General features: G+C 38.0%; 1 protein-coding gene across 4 annotated transcripts in view; it reads right to left on the bottom strand.

Annotated features, from left to right (window-relative positions):
* The window catches only part of sema5ba (sema domain, seven thrombospondin repeats (type 1 and type 1-like), transmembrane domain (TM) and short cytoplasmic domain, (semaphorin) 5Ba), a 136092-nt gene that overhangs the window by 69767 nt on the left and 53604 nt on the right, over nucleotides 1-12721 (bottom strand). For all 4 annotated transcript variants that reach the window (XM_084421704.1, XM_084421703.1, XM_084421706.1 and 1 more), the window contains one exon: nucleotides 4406-4646. In XM_084421704.1, coding sequence (XP_084277830.1) covers nucleotides 4406-4592 — 187 coding nt within the window. In that variant the 5' untranslated portion in view covers nucleotides 4593-4646. The remainder of the gene's footprint in view (nucleotides 1-4405; nucleotides 4647-12721) is intronic.

Raw genomic sequence — 12721 nt, 5'->3', positions numbered from 1 at the left:
AAGCTGGTTAAACTGGATTGAATACAGCACAGGTTATTGCTGAAATATTGCATGCGTTTAGCGGATGTTTGTTGAATAAGTCTCCAGACTTTCAGAAGCATAACATTTCTCAGCTCAGCATGCTTGTGTTTGCAGTGATATGTTGATATCCTTGTAGATAGACTAGGCATGCAGGTGTGATTGTGCAAGCATAGTCATGAAGAAGAAGAAAAAACAAACACATACACCCACACAAAAAAATCCATCCAAATGATGTCCCCAGATACCTAAAACTGAGATTTCTTGTAGTACCAGCATGCTATTGCTGCTGCTGGTTTATAAAGATATGCTTTCCATGACTTTAGAGGGGATTGTATCACGTATAACATGCGAGGAATAAAATACGGATTTTCTCTGAAGGGGAATAAGTATCAGGTTGCTTTTAAAATGGTATTATATAACCACACACCAACAGCTTTGAGTTTCTTAAAGTGGTAGTCATACCATGAAAATCATCTCTTGAAATAAAAGGGTTCAATGTAAACATACTTGGAATTTCAAAACTGAACACTTTTCCAGGCCAAACAGACCATCTATTGAAAGGAAACTGCAGAAACGTCTCTTTCCAAACTTCCACAACTTTCTGAAGTCAGATGAATGCATTGACACATGACTGCTCACATTTGCACATCAATGATGCCTAATCGGTGGTCGGCAACTTAGACCAGCCAGTCGTGGTGAAATAATATGGAGGAAGTAGGATATATTATTCTGAAACACAGAATAACACAAAGAATTGAATGGTACAACCACACACACACACACACAAAGATTTTGGTGTGACTTTTACTAGCATTATCAGTGGACCTCAAGAGAGAACAATTAAATAATTTATTATATTACACCATTAAAATTTTCAAATACACAGCATTATCTTACACTACTTTCCTAGTTTCTAGCTTTATTTGCAATTAAAAACAAGCCAACACTGCAAAGTATTTTGTCAAATTTTTCACATAAATTTACTTGAGAAGCAACACTGCATAAGATATTCGGACTTGTTTTCAAAGACTGTATCATAAATATAAATATATTTAGGCCTGGTTTCACAGACAGGGTTTAGATTAAGCCAGGATTAGGCCTTTGTTCAATTAGGATATGTAAGTAGCTTTTATAAACGAGCTTTACAAAAAAACATTACAGGTGTGAATCTTGAGACAAAACAATGGCACTGACATTTTTTATATATGCCAGTGCAAGTTGCTTTCAGTTGAAACATCTCAAACATGCATTTTAGTCTGGGACTAGGCCTAAAACCTTGTCTATGAAACCAGGCATTAGTGTTACTGAACTGGCAGATTTTCTAATTTATTTACTTGTACTTAAACCAAGTAGAAAAAAAACAACCAGTGCAAAACACTCTTACTACAGACACATTCTCTTAAAAAAGTCTTCAAGTAAATGTATCTTGTTTCTAGGAATTTTAAACACATTTAAAATTCAAATAAAAAACACCATTCAAACTCATTAAGAAGTCATTGTTTGCAGTGTAAAGTCTACTTCTAAAGGTTGCTAGACCCATATCATGAGCCCCGGAAAGGTTTAGCCATGAGAATGGGACCAACCATGGTGGTCATGCTCTACCATGCTAAATCATCTTAAGAGTATCATTTCCATGGTTTAGAATAGTTCAAAGGCATGTGTGAATCTACAGACCTTGTCAGAGATCAGAGATAGAGGCCCCCAATACGCCTCAGGTGACTCCACCGAGCAGCCGCCAGAAGGCGTCAATTAAAAAAACGTTCATCCATCAAAGAACCTAATCTCAAGTTCAGCCAACACTTCCATTGTACCAGGACTTCCATACCACTGCTTCAGCATAAAAGAAAGCATTAAGGTGTGCAATGGGACTTCCATGCCATTGAGAATACATAAAGAGGGACTTCGAGACAATGCAAAGCTAATTGTTCAGCAGCTCTTATGATGAATGCTATGCATACCACAATGCCTTCGCTTTGGAAGCTACTATGACGGAAGGGAATAGAATACCATTTAAAAAAAAAAGATAGTTCCTTGCTTATCCGGCTTTAGGATTTACTGCTTGTTTACAAATTGAGGCGTTTTCTAACTCTGTGAACAAGGCCGTTTGTATTTCCAGTCCTACTTTAAAACTATGAAAAGAAAAAAAATATCTTGTTGCTTTAATAGCAAGGCATAAAATGACAACTCAAAATGAAGCCTGAGTTTTTCGGAAGCAATAAATGGAAATGGCCATAGGCGATGTCTATATGAGCCACGACTGCTCTAATGTCCAAGCAGGTTTCATCTATTAAATAGAGCCCCCCGGTCATCAATTCCTTTTGTTTCCCATGAGGCATTACTCATGTCCCTCAGCGAGTCAAAAAACACGCTGCTCCCACCCCATGGCCAAGACGATCGTCAACTTATTATATTCAATACAAACACACTCTGTTGTCTAAATAGATATGCTATTGGAGTAGAAAACACCTTTGTTCCATGGGTATGGAAAAGATTTTGTAAGCGATATCAAGGTATGGCTGCACATTCTGTTTTCGTTGTGTGCTAGGACACAGGAGGATAGGAATCTTTACGATATGAAAGACGTTTATCTCTTGCTATCTTCAGCATGCTCTATCACTGTCTGAAATGTGTGGAAAAACAAAAAAGTGTAGATCTGAGCCTGTCTAATATACAGGGACAGTAGGAAAACAACTAGGCTGGGCACTACATTCCTAAACAGTAGACTTTGTCAGAAAATTGAGTATAATGATGGTGAACATGCCTGGCCACATCTTGTGGTGAAAGATTAAGATTTGCTGTGATTATTGGCAATTAAAGCTATGCTTTATAAAGGTATGCACACTCCCTAAAATGATATGCAAGCTACCTTATGTGCCCTTCAAGCATGGGTTAGCCAACAAAAAGACTGCCAATGTTTAGCCATGCAACTGTAATATGACAGTAGCAGCAATTTTCAAAAATAGCTTTTCCAGTTCTTGCACTGTCTTTCTGTATATACCATTGGTAAAATACAATTCAGCCTCACTGAGTTAATTCGTTTAAAAACTGATTGTTTTTATGCCACATAAATAATATATCATCTTTTTCATTTTCATTCATTCTTTTTTTTTAACCGGGTTGAGGTTAAAATCTCTTTTAGCCTACAAGAGTGACCTGGTCAAGAAAGTAGCTGCAATAACATAAACATACAAATACACATCAAAACAGAAAAACACAATCAAGGATCACAACAGCAATTTACCAAAGGATAAAACACATAGCCTAATCTGTCAAAAGTAACTTAAACTCGTTTAGTGATGGAAGCATTGTCAATTTGTCAGCTTTAAGATGTTTTGTAAAATACTCCAAGTAGAATCTGAAAAGGTTTAAAAGAAACTGCAGACTTAAATAATTCAATGTAGTTACAAATTTAGATTGCTGATCACGAATGAGAAGGAATTAGTAAGTAGAGTTGGGAATCGAAAGTAAATTCCAGAATACTCGAGGTCTTGAATATGTTATAAAATCTAAATTTCTATTCCTCTTACCGATTCCTTTGTGAGCATTTCAAAATGACTAACAATTCAAGCCCGAGACGACTCGCGCGCTGTTTTCAGCGCTGCAGGCATGTGTAACTATATTGGGCAACTCTTAAAGTGACAGCAGCTTCCGTCTCTATAATAACACTAATCAAACAACAAAAGACAAAGAGAAAATTCATTCGTTCTTGACTGAATAACTTTTGTAACTATATTTGTAATGTATATTTTATTAATAAAGTGCAGTGTTATTTTACATTTGCTTACAGTTTTTGTACCTGAATACCTGAAAATCTTAAAACACTGTTTATTACAATCGTATCTTTGTTCAGTTGTATATATTTGATGCGATTGTTCATTTTTTATTTGTTCATTTTTAATTACTGATTAAAACTATAGGTTGAGCCAATGTTGCTAAGCTGGGCTGGTTGGATAACCAAACAAACAAAGTAATGTTTAAATATCTCCACTGAGAAATGCTTTACACTTTTACCAACAAATGGCACACTTAAACTGTCTCTATGAAGGTGTGATAGCAGAAAATATTTTAACATTGATACCTTCAACATCTTTAGATTAACTTTTAGTTCGGCAAGCAAGAATTTCAAAAGTAGCTTCCCCAACACTAATTTGTGGAATACATCTGTTGGGTGCTTTCATCGATTACCCTTAAAGTAACCTTACCTCAGGTGGTACCACCTGATGATATCTGCTTCTGGCTGAAAGCTACGGTTACCTTAAGCGTAATCTATGAAAGCACCCAACAGGTCAAACGTACTGCAAAGAGATACCAAGAGATAACTGAAATATTGCTGTAATATCCCAGGAGTGAGAATGCATGTACTGCAAGAGACATCAGTGCTCACCTTGAATAGAGACGATGGGGTGCTCTAGGCGGGTACACTCCGGCCTTGTGTGGGGTGCTGGGGTGGGGGAGGGCTCTGTGGGGAGAGGGGGCCTCTGGGATAGTATAGCAGGAAATGGAAGAGTGATGAAACAGAGGATAAGGCCAGGCACAGCCAGGGAAGCCACGTACCGCGGCAACACTATCATGTTGACGGAGGCCGACCTCTCCTCTAGCTACCAAGGCAGGCCTCTGGAATGCACCTGTTCAGAGAGGAGACAAAGAATCATTGTAAATATACCACAACTCTTAGTTTATTTCTTGCACTTTCTTAAAGTTTTCATTTTATGCAGTTCACACACACGTTTACTATCAAGGGAGTCGAATAGTTTGCCAATATTTCACTTCTTTATGATTGCGTCAGTAAAGTTTTGTTGACTTTGAGAAAAAGACAATGAGTGAGAGAGAGGGGGAAAGAAAATGTATTTGAATGTGTATGAACAGAAAGCGGTAAAGGTCAATATTGACAAAAATATATCTCGATATTTTCAAAGTTTTGTTGATAATAATTAGATGATATTTTACTGATTGTGTTTTTGTGCTGGAACCATGGCTGGTTTAGGCCTGTTGGTGACAGCTGACTCACAAAGATATTCATATTTTCATATTCTATGCAGTGGTCAGTTCACAGCAGTGACAGAAATAAAAAATAAAAAATATTAAGGGGCAATATTTGCCACCTTAAATTAATTTCCAGGGGCATTTTCACTTATATACAGACATTTTTAGATGTATGCATCACCTTTTATGTCAAATTCTAACATTCAAATTAAATTCTATTAGAATAATAACATAATACCACTGTTACAATTAAACACTTATCATTAAATCAAAATCCATCTTTTCAGTGCAGAGGTGACACAGAAGCGGCCTCAGAAGTGGCATTAATATATTTATACTGCATTTACAATTGCATAAATAAAGCTATGAAATTGTTTGTTATTTTATTCAATATTTAATTGATTTCTAATTTTAATGTTTTAATTTAAAGCTACACTGTGTAACTTGAAGTATATGTGCTCATTCATGTGTAATTACTTCCACCAACTAATAAAGTATTCTCGTAAGCGTAAAATCTGCCATTTATAATACATACGAGCGAGTCGCTCGAATGGCGGCAGCTATGTTGCGCCTCCATCTTGAAAATACATTCGCCAAAGAGGGACATACTTGGAAATTCGCCTTTCGCGTTTTAACTCCTACGGCCACCGTTGGAGTTAAAACGCCCTCGGAATTGAAAGGAACAGAAACTAATATTCACTGGGTAGTCATATACAATTTCACCGCTAGATGGGGGAAAATATCACACAGTAGCTTTAAAGGGGACCTATTATGCCCCTTTTCACAAGATGTAAAATAAGTCTCTGATGTCCCCAGAGTGTGTATGTGAAGGTTTAGCTCAAAATACCCAACAGATCATTTTTTACAGCATATTTAAATTGTCACTTTTTGTGGCTCAGAAAAACGCACTGTTTTAGTGTGTCCCCTTTAAATGCAAATAAGCTGCTGCTGCATGCACAGGGGGCGGAGCCTCACGAGTGTCAGAGCAACTGACAATCATCTCACGGAAAGATAATAATATCAAAACAGAAACTCACATTAACAGTGTTCATTTCGACCCTGAGTCGGACAATAATGCCTACAGAGTCAGAGTGCTGCATGGAGATGGAACAGGTATAGTTTAGTTTAATATGTATTTGTCATCTGCTTGTATGTATCCACTATTAATAGCCTACAAGTCTGCTGTTTCGTACCAGGTCCGAATGATGATCAAAAATATACTGATGAGTTTAATAAAGTTTATTGTACATCACACAAAAGATGAAGCGTCAGTTTTACGTTACTCCAGAAAATAATCGTAAGAGCTCAGTAAACACAGTATAAGAAGTGTGTAACTTAAGTACATAAACGAATTTCGGTAGAGTTGAGGGAGTATTTTCTTTAAAAACAAAATAATTCCACCTCGTCTTACTGCCTCAGATTTCGGGAGTAAATAGAGAGAGCTATGTGGATTAATACATCCAGCCACACAACACCTACAACGCTTGGGAGCAGTAACGTGCGGTGAAATCTTGTCATGGGTAGGCTGTGACCTATCAATGTGGCATATATGTTTATATATTCATTCAGTTAATATAGCAACCCAAGTTCATATCAGGCATCATCACATCGCTGCCTGCATACAGCACAGTCAGTCATATGAGGCTAATGCACAATCAAATCTAATAATCAAATTAATGGACACATCTATCTTATGACTTATACAACAAACAAATGTTTTGTGCGGGACACAGTAACGTTAAGAGAGGGAGGCGTCGCGGTGTCAGCGAACCGACAAGCAGCCTAGTCACTATTGTAGTTTGTATTAATGCCATATGGTTCAACAAATAATGTAAAGGTTAAATAATAATTCACTTAGACTTTATAAGAAGCAATTGCGACTTTATTTCACACAATTCTGACTTTATATCTTGCAATTCTGACTTTATAACATGCAATTGCGACTTTATTTCACGCAATTCTGACTTTATATCTCGCAATTCTGACTTTATAACACGCAATTGCGACTTTATTTCACGCAATTCTGAGAAATAATGACAGAATTGCGAGATGTAAACTCGCAATTGTGAGATAAAAAGTCGCAATTATCTTTTAAAATGTTTTATTCTGTGGCGGAAACAAGCTTCCATACCTCCTGGCCTCTTCCTCCCATCCATCCTCCCTGACGCGTTATGGTAGGGCCGGCCCAGCTATCGGTAGGCGCCGGCGGTGCCGCGGTAGCCTACTCCTGAGAAAACGTTTTGGAAAAGACGGGCTATGGACCCAACCAACTCTATAGGAGGGGAGGGGAGAACTCCCTCACATGGTACAACCCATGCAGAGGCTGCGCGCTGCGGTGTCAGAATGCGGAACGTCCGAACCTGTGTAGCCTAATGTAACTAACGTGACAAATGTGAAAAAAGAAAATTCTCGACCGGCCCAAAAGTGAAGCGGCCCACCGGGAATTCTCCCGATTACCCACCCCGGGCCTGTTGACAGCCAACGCTAGGCGCCGCTAGATCGGGAAGCGCGGATTGAGTGAGAGCGAGTGGATCACGTGACATGAAGCAAGCTCGGTCTCTGCCTCAATATTGATAATTCAAGACAGCATGAGAACTGACTGCGCATGCGCAAACCTACGTAAACTACGTTCTATGGACCAAAGAGGCACTGCTAACCTCTGCCTCAATGGCCATGGCCTTGCATTTCCTGCATGAAACAATGGTTTTAGGAGCAAACAATGGCAAAATGAGTATATTATATGTGTGTTCCTGAACATTTTTGTTACAAAAATTAATATTTGGAATAAAATAAATGCAATTAATAATGTGGTGAATTAATAAAGTTCTTGGAATTAATAAATGTAATGTCAACATTTCCTTTGGTGAGGCACTGCCTACCCTGCCTACCCTGACCGCACGTCCCTGCTTGGGAGACATTCTCGTCAGTGCAGCAATGGCGGATGTGTACAACTCGCTGTGAACTCTATCAGGGCGGGTCTATGTTAAAACGGCAGTGTCTGTCAACACTCGTGGGCGGGGCCTGTGTCTTTAGTGACGTCACTAAGCCGCATTCTGAAAACAGGTCGTTGGGAGACACTGCTGATGATTTACGGGATTAATAAAAAAGCAGTGAGTGGATTTTTATCACTATTGGGTGGTTGTGTACTGTGTACACACACTGCCAACACACATTTATGTCCAAACAGCATGCAAAAGTGAATTTTGCATAATAGGTCCCCTTTAAGGGTACATTAAAATTAAACTAAAACCGCCAGTAGCTGGCGGCAAGTCACTGTCTTAATAAGTGAGTTGAGGGAGTCAACCGATTCGTTCAAACGGCTGATTCATTCGGGAAAGAAGCAAGTGATGGTCGACTCAATTGAATCATTAAATTGATTTGTTCAAAACGCAGATTTCAGTCAAAAGGTCATCGCTATCTGTTGCATTGAGACTCTGCTACGGTTTCATTTGGAAATTCTCGTTGGCGAAATAAAGGGAAAACAAACAATAAAATGTAACTTACAATCTTTATTTATTGTTCATTTAACTGTTGTATAAAATAAATATCACATTTGCAATTGTGCACGGAATAACGGCACTCTTGCTCCTGTGATATTGTATTATAACAACATAGTATGATATAAATATAAGACAAAACTAATTTGAGGACTTGTAACTGCACACATATTCACGCAGTGAAAGCACGTGACACAAATGCGATGTCAGCTCGCAGTGCCTCAGCATCGCACATCGTTAAAACAATAATTTACAATATCATCAAACTATACATATCGCACACCCCTACGCACAAAAAGAATTAACTTACAATTCGAACATTAGCCATTTTCTTCTTCTCTCCCGTTTCACGTGCAGGAGACAGACATAGGCTATGCTGCCGCGAATTGTCACGTGAACAAGCAAATCCACAAAGAAAGAATAATAAATGTACGCTAATTAGATCGTTTTAATATTTTGGAAATAATTTAGATATGTCTAAGTCAAATTGTCATCTAAAATTTAAGACCTTTCATAAGTAAAAATAAGACTTTTTATGGCCTTGAATAAAAAAAAAATCAAATTTAAGACTTTTTTTAAGGATCCGCGGGAATCCTAAATCACAACGAGGTCATATATAGAAATTGAACTTCAAAAATCCTTATCCAGAATTCTACATGGTACCTTCATCACAAGCAGTAACTAATAAGCCAGAAGTTCAGAACTTGTGCTGTTCCTGGCTGTGTACAATAGCACCTGGAAAAACAACTACATTGGACCCCACAGCAAACTCTTACAAAGACATCTAGCACTTGAAAAGTAGCAAGGTAGACCTTTCAGCCTCACAACAATTACGGTAACAAAATATGGAGGTTAAAAAAAAACCAGCTAAATTGACCTGTGATGGCTGGTAGAGTGGAACTGGGGTAGGAAGCAGAAGTGGTGGGTGTAGTTGTTAAAAGTTTAAGCTTGATCAGCATAAAACCCCTTAAGTGCAGAGGCACTTCCGTCTCCTTCATATACGGAGGAGTTTTAATATCACGGCTGATCTTATTAGAGGTGAGGCATGACATCTCCATCTCTATTCAGAGCAGCCCCAGAGCAGTCATATTACAACACACAGCAGTTATCTCAATCGCTGCGCCCTCTGCGAGCAGCTTCCCGTCAATCTCCTTGCACACGTTATATGCTAACTGCTCAAATCATAATGTGTCACACTTCAGTGAGCAAACCTATTGACCTAGGAAACAAAGCATTAACTGAACTCCCACATTGTCCTTAGCTGGAATAGTATCCTTAAGGAAACCCATTAGCAAAAAATAAGCCCAATTTTCCAGAAGAGACGAAAAGTGAATTCAAACTATACCCATTTATTTCACTTTCACAACTAACAATCTCACTTTCAGCTCCTCCTGTTAGTGGTTGCCACAGTGGATCATCTGCATACTGTATTTAGCATGTTTTACATAAAGATTTGGGATTTAAATGTATATTTGATATTTTATATTTAAATATTTGCCATTTATGTTGATACTTAGTAAAAAAGTTTTACTTAATCTTCACAGCAACTATTGAATGGCTGAGAGGTGCTTTGTAGTTCCAGCATCTACCAGTAGGGGCTAACTAGACTAACCAGCAAAACGTTGACCCCTGTTTAAACTTGCTGGCTAAACTAGTTAAAAAGCCTTTCAGAGACATCAGCACACCAGAATTTGTTTATACTGTGGACAAATGCTGTTAAAAGTTGTGCACCTTCGACGTTAATGTTGTTGCAGTGAAGACATGATATATGGAGTTTATAGCCACAAAGAAGCCAGCAGCATATCACCATCTTCATGCAGGGCCAAAGTTAATCTTGTGGCACGTAATATTATTTGAGTGTTTTAAAAACGAGCCAATCCATGTAATCCACCAAGATGCACCAGGGTCTAATTTACAGTTTCACCATTTGATGATGAGGCAATCAATAACAAATTATTAGCTTGGTTATGTTGCAAATTACAATGATGCCTTCTCAATTATACCGCTCGCAACAGCGGGTAACTAATTAGGCAAATGAACATGCTATACAGTCAGGCCTCTGCATGAGACAGGGCTATTCACAACACTAACCATCTCTTAGATTTAAACCGATCACAACAGAGAGTGAACAACATTTTTGTTGACTTGTCAAGCTGAATTAGGAAATGAAAATGTTTGCAGAGCATTTGCAAGTGCAAAGGCAGTGATCAAGAATGCGAATGCTACAGAAAAGCACACATCCTCTTTGCATACTGTATGCACTTGGGTCAAGACTGCTTATTAGAGGTTATGTAATAATGGATGGCTGGGTGGGTGTATTGGCTCATGTGTAAAAAGTGTTGTAGCCTATTTAGTATGCAGGAGAAATGAAAAACAGGCCAGAAACTTTGATGGGGAAAATTAATACTTGACCATATGCTAACATTTCAAATGTGTATGCACAGAAAAAGGGGTAATATCGTAAACAATCATCCTTATTGAATTTCAATAATTTTTTAAATAAAAGAATTTGATTTGCTATGTAGATTATAGGCTGACCAAGGGGAAATTAACTTAACTAACATTAATAAAAAATACATTTGCCATTTTTAGAATTAACCTTTTGTACACTATTTCCTCAATTCACAAAAAAATTTATATAATGGGGTAATATCATAAATAATGATCCTCAATAAGTTCTTAATGTTTCAAAAAAAGAAAAGTTTTATTTACTATGTACAGTAGATTAGTGGTAAACCACTGTGGGTTTTTCATTGCTGACGTAGATTTCTATAGGGCAGATAAATCATCAATAATTTTATTTAATGAGACACAGTAGATAATTTATTCGAATTTATTAGAAAGATATTAGATTTTTTAATTATTAAATATATTGAATTAATATTACAAAAAAAAAACTAAATTTAACATTTTTAAAGAATTAACTTAATTATTTACATAATTATTGGTCTGGCTAATCATTACATCTTTTTTTGGAAAATTTATGGAAATAAACTGGAAATATGGCTAACTGAAAAATGTTTATGTTGTTTAAACGTGCTTGGGGTTTGACTTGACAACGGTTGACATCAATGATGTCTATTTGCTTTATTCAGTGAGGTAATAAAGAAGGATGGATACTATTATTTCTAAATAACAGATTGAAGAGAAAGCAATAAAATACACACTTCCTACGATTCCATTATCATAAATTAGAAAAAGTGCATTCTGATTTAAACAGAATCCAAGATTTTCCAGAATTCTAGAGCAATGCCAATTTATGAAGAGGAGGTCATGTACACCCTTTTGGTTTGGGATCTGACATTTTTAGTTGGGCATGTGCGCTTTACTGAGCTGGTTTCTGCTGATGTTGAAGTGCTGCTGTGATGGAAAAGAGGTCAGTCTGAACCAGCTGCATTAAGCCCAAGAGCCGAGCTTGGGTAAAAAAAGAAAATCAACACATAAAAAGCACATTTACACAAGCAAGCATATGTAAAGTTCAAAAGCAGTTGTTAACAACTTGCATCCCAACAGTGATTCAACAGCTGTTAGCTAATTAGTCCCAATGCCAAATAGCGAAGGCGTTAAGGATCTACACAGAAGTGCCCATGCACAAGCACCACCCACACTAACAAATTAAGGCTCAAAACAGCTGGTGGCACTTCTAAACTAGCCTTGGAGAGTGGGGCGAGCTGGCAGCGCTTCTGAATGCGGTGCGCTTACCAAAGTGGTAGAAGAAAGATCAAGCCAAAGAAAGCACTCAAGACTCTTTCCCTCCGGCATAGTTGCAAAATGGCCCATTGCACTTTATGTCTGTCTAGCTATTTTAGAGTGTGAGAAAATAAAATTCCCATCTGGGACACTTCGCTGGTTTCACAGGAGTAGTGGACAGTCTGAGTGGACGGTCAATTATCCATGGGCCGTGCGCACTTGGCTTAAGGAACTTCCCTTGATTAGACTAATGAATGCACACGAAGCGCTTCTGTCAATAGCACCCAGATCAGCCAGGATATCATGCGCCCAGAAGGCTACCCAAGCCCTAGCATATTTCCATGGAAACAAACCCAACTAATGAAGAAGTCTGTAATGCTGTCGGAAAATCACGAATGACTGCACAGGTCTGTTCGCCACCTTATAGGCAAGGCCCCTGTGAGACAAGGGAGCAGATATAGTCAAAGAGCAAACACAATCTCTCTTAATGAGCCTCACTTCTTCATCTAACACCTCATCAAATGACAGTG

This window comes from Rutilus rutilus, assembly GCF_951802725.1.
Source record: "Rutilus rutilus genome assembly, chromosome: 10".
NCBI classification, from domain to species: Eukaryota; Metazoa; Chordata; class Actinopteri; order Cypriniformes; family Leuciscidae; genus Rutilus; species Rutilus rutilus.
The sequence above is the reverse complement of the archived record's forward strand: the minus strand, read 5'-3'. Positions and strand labels throughout refer to the sequence as shown.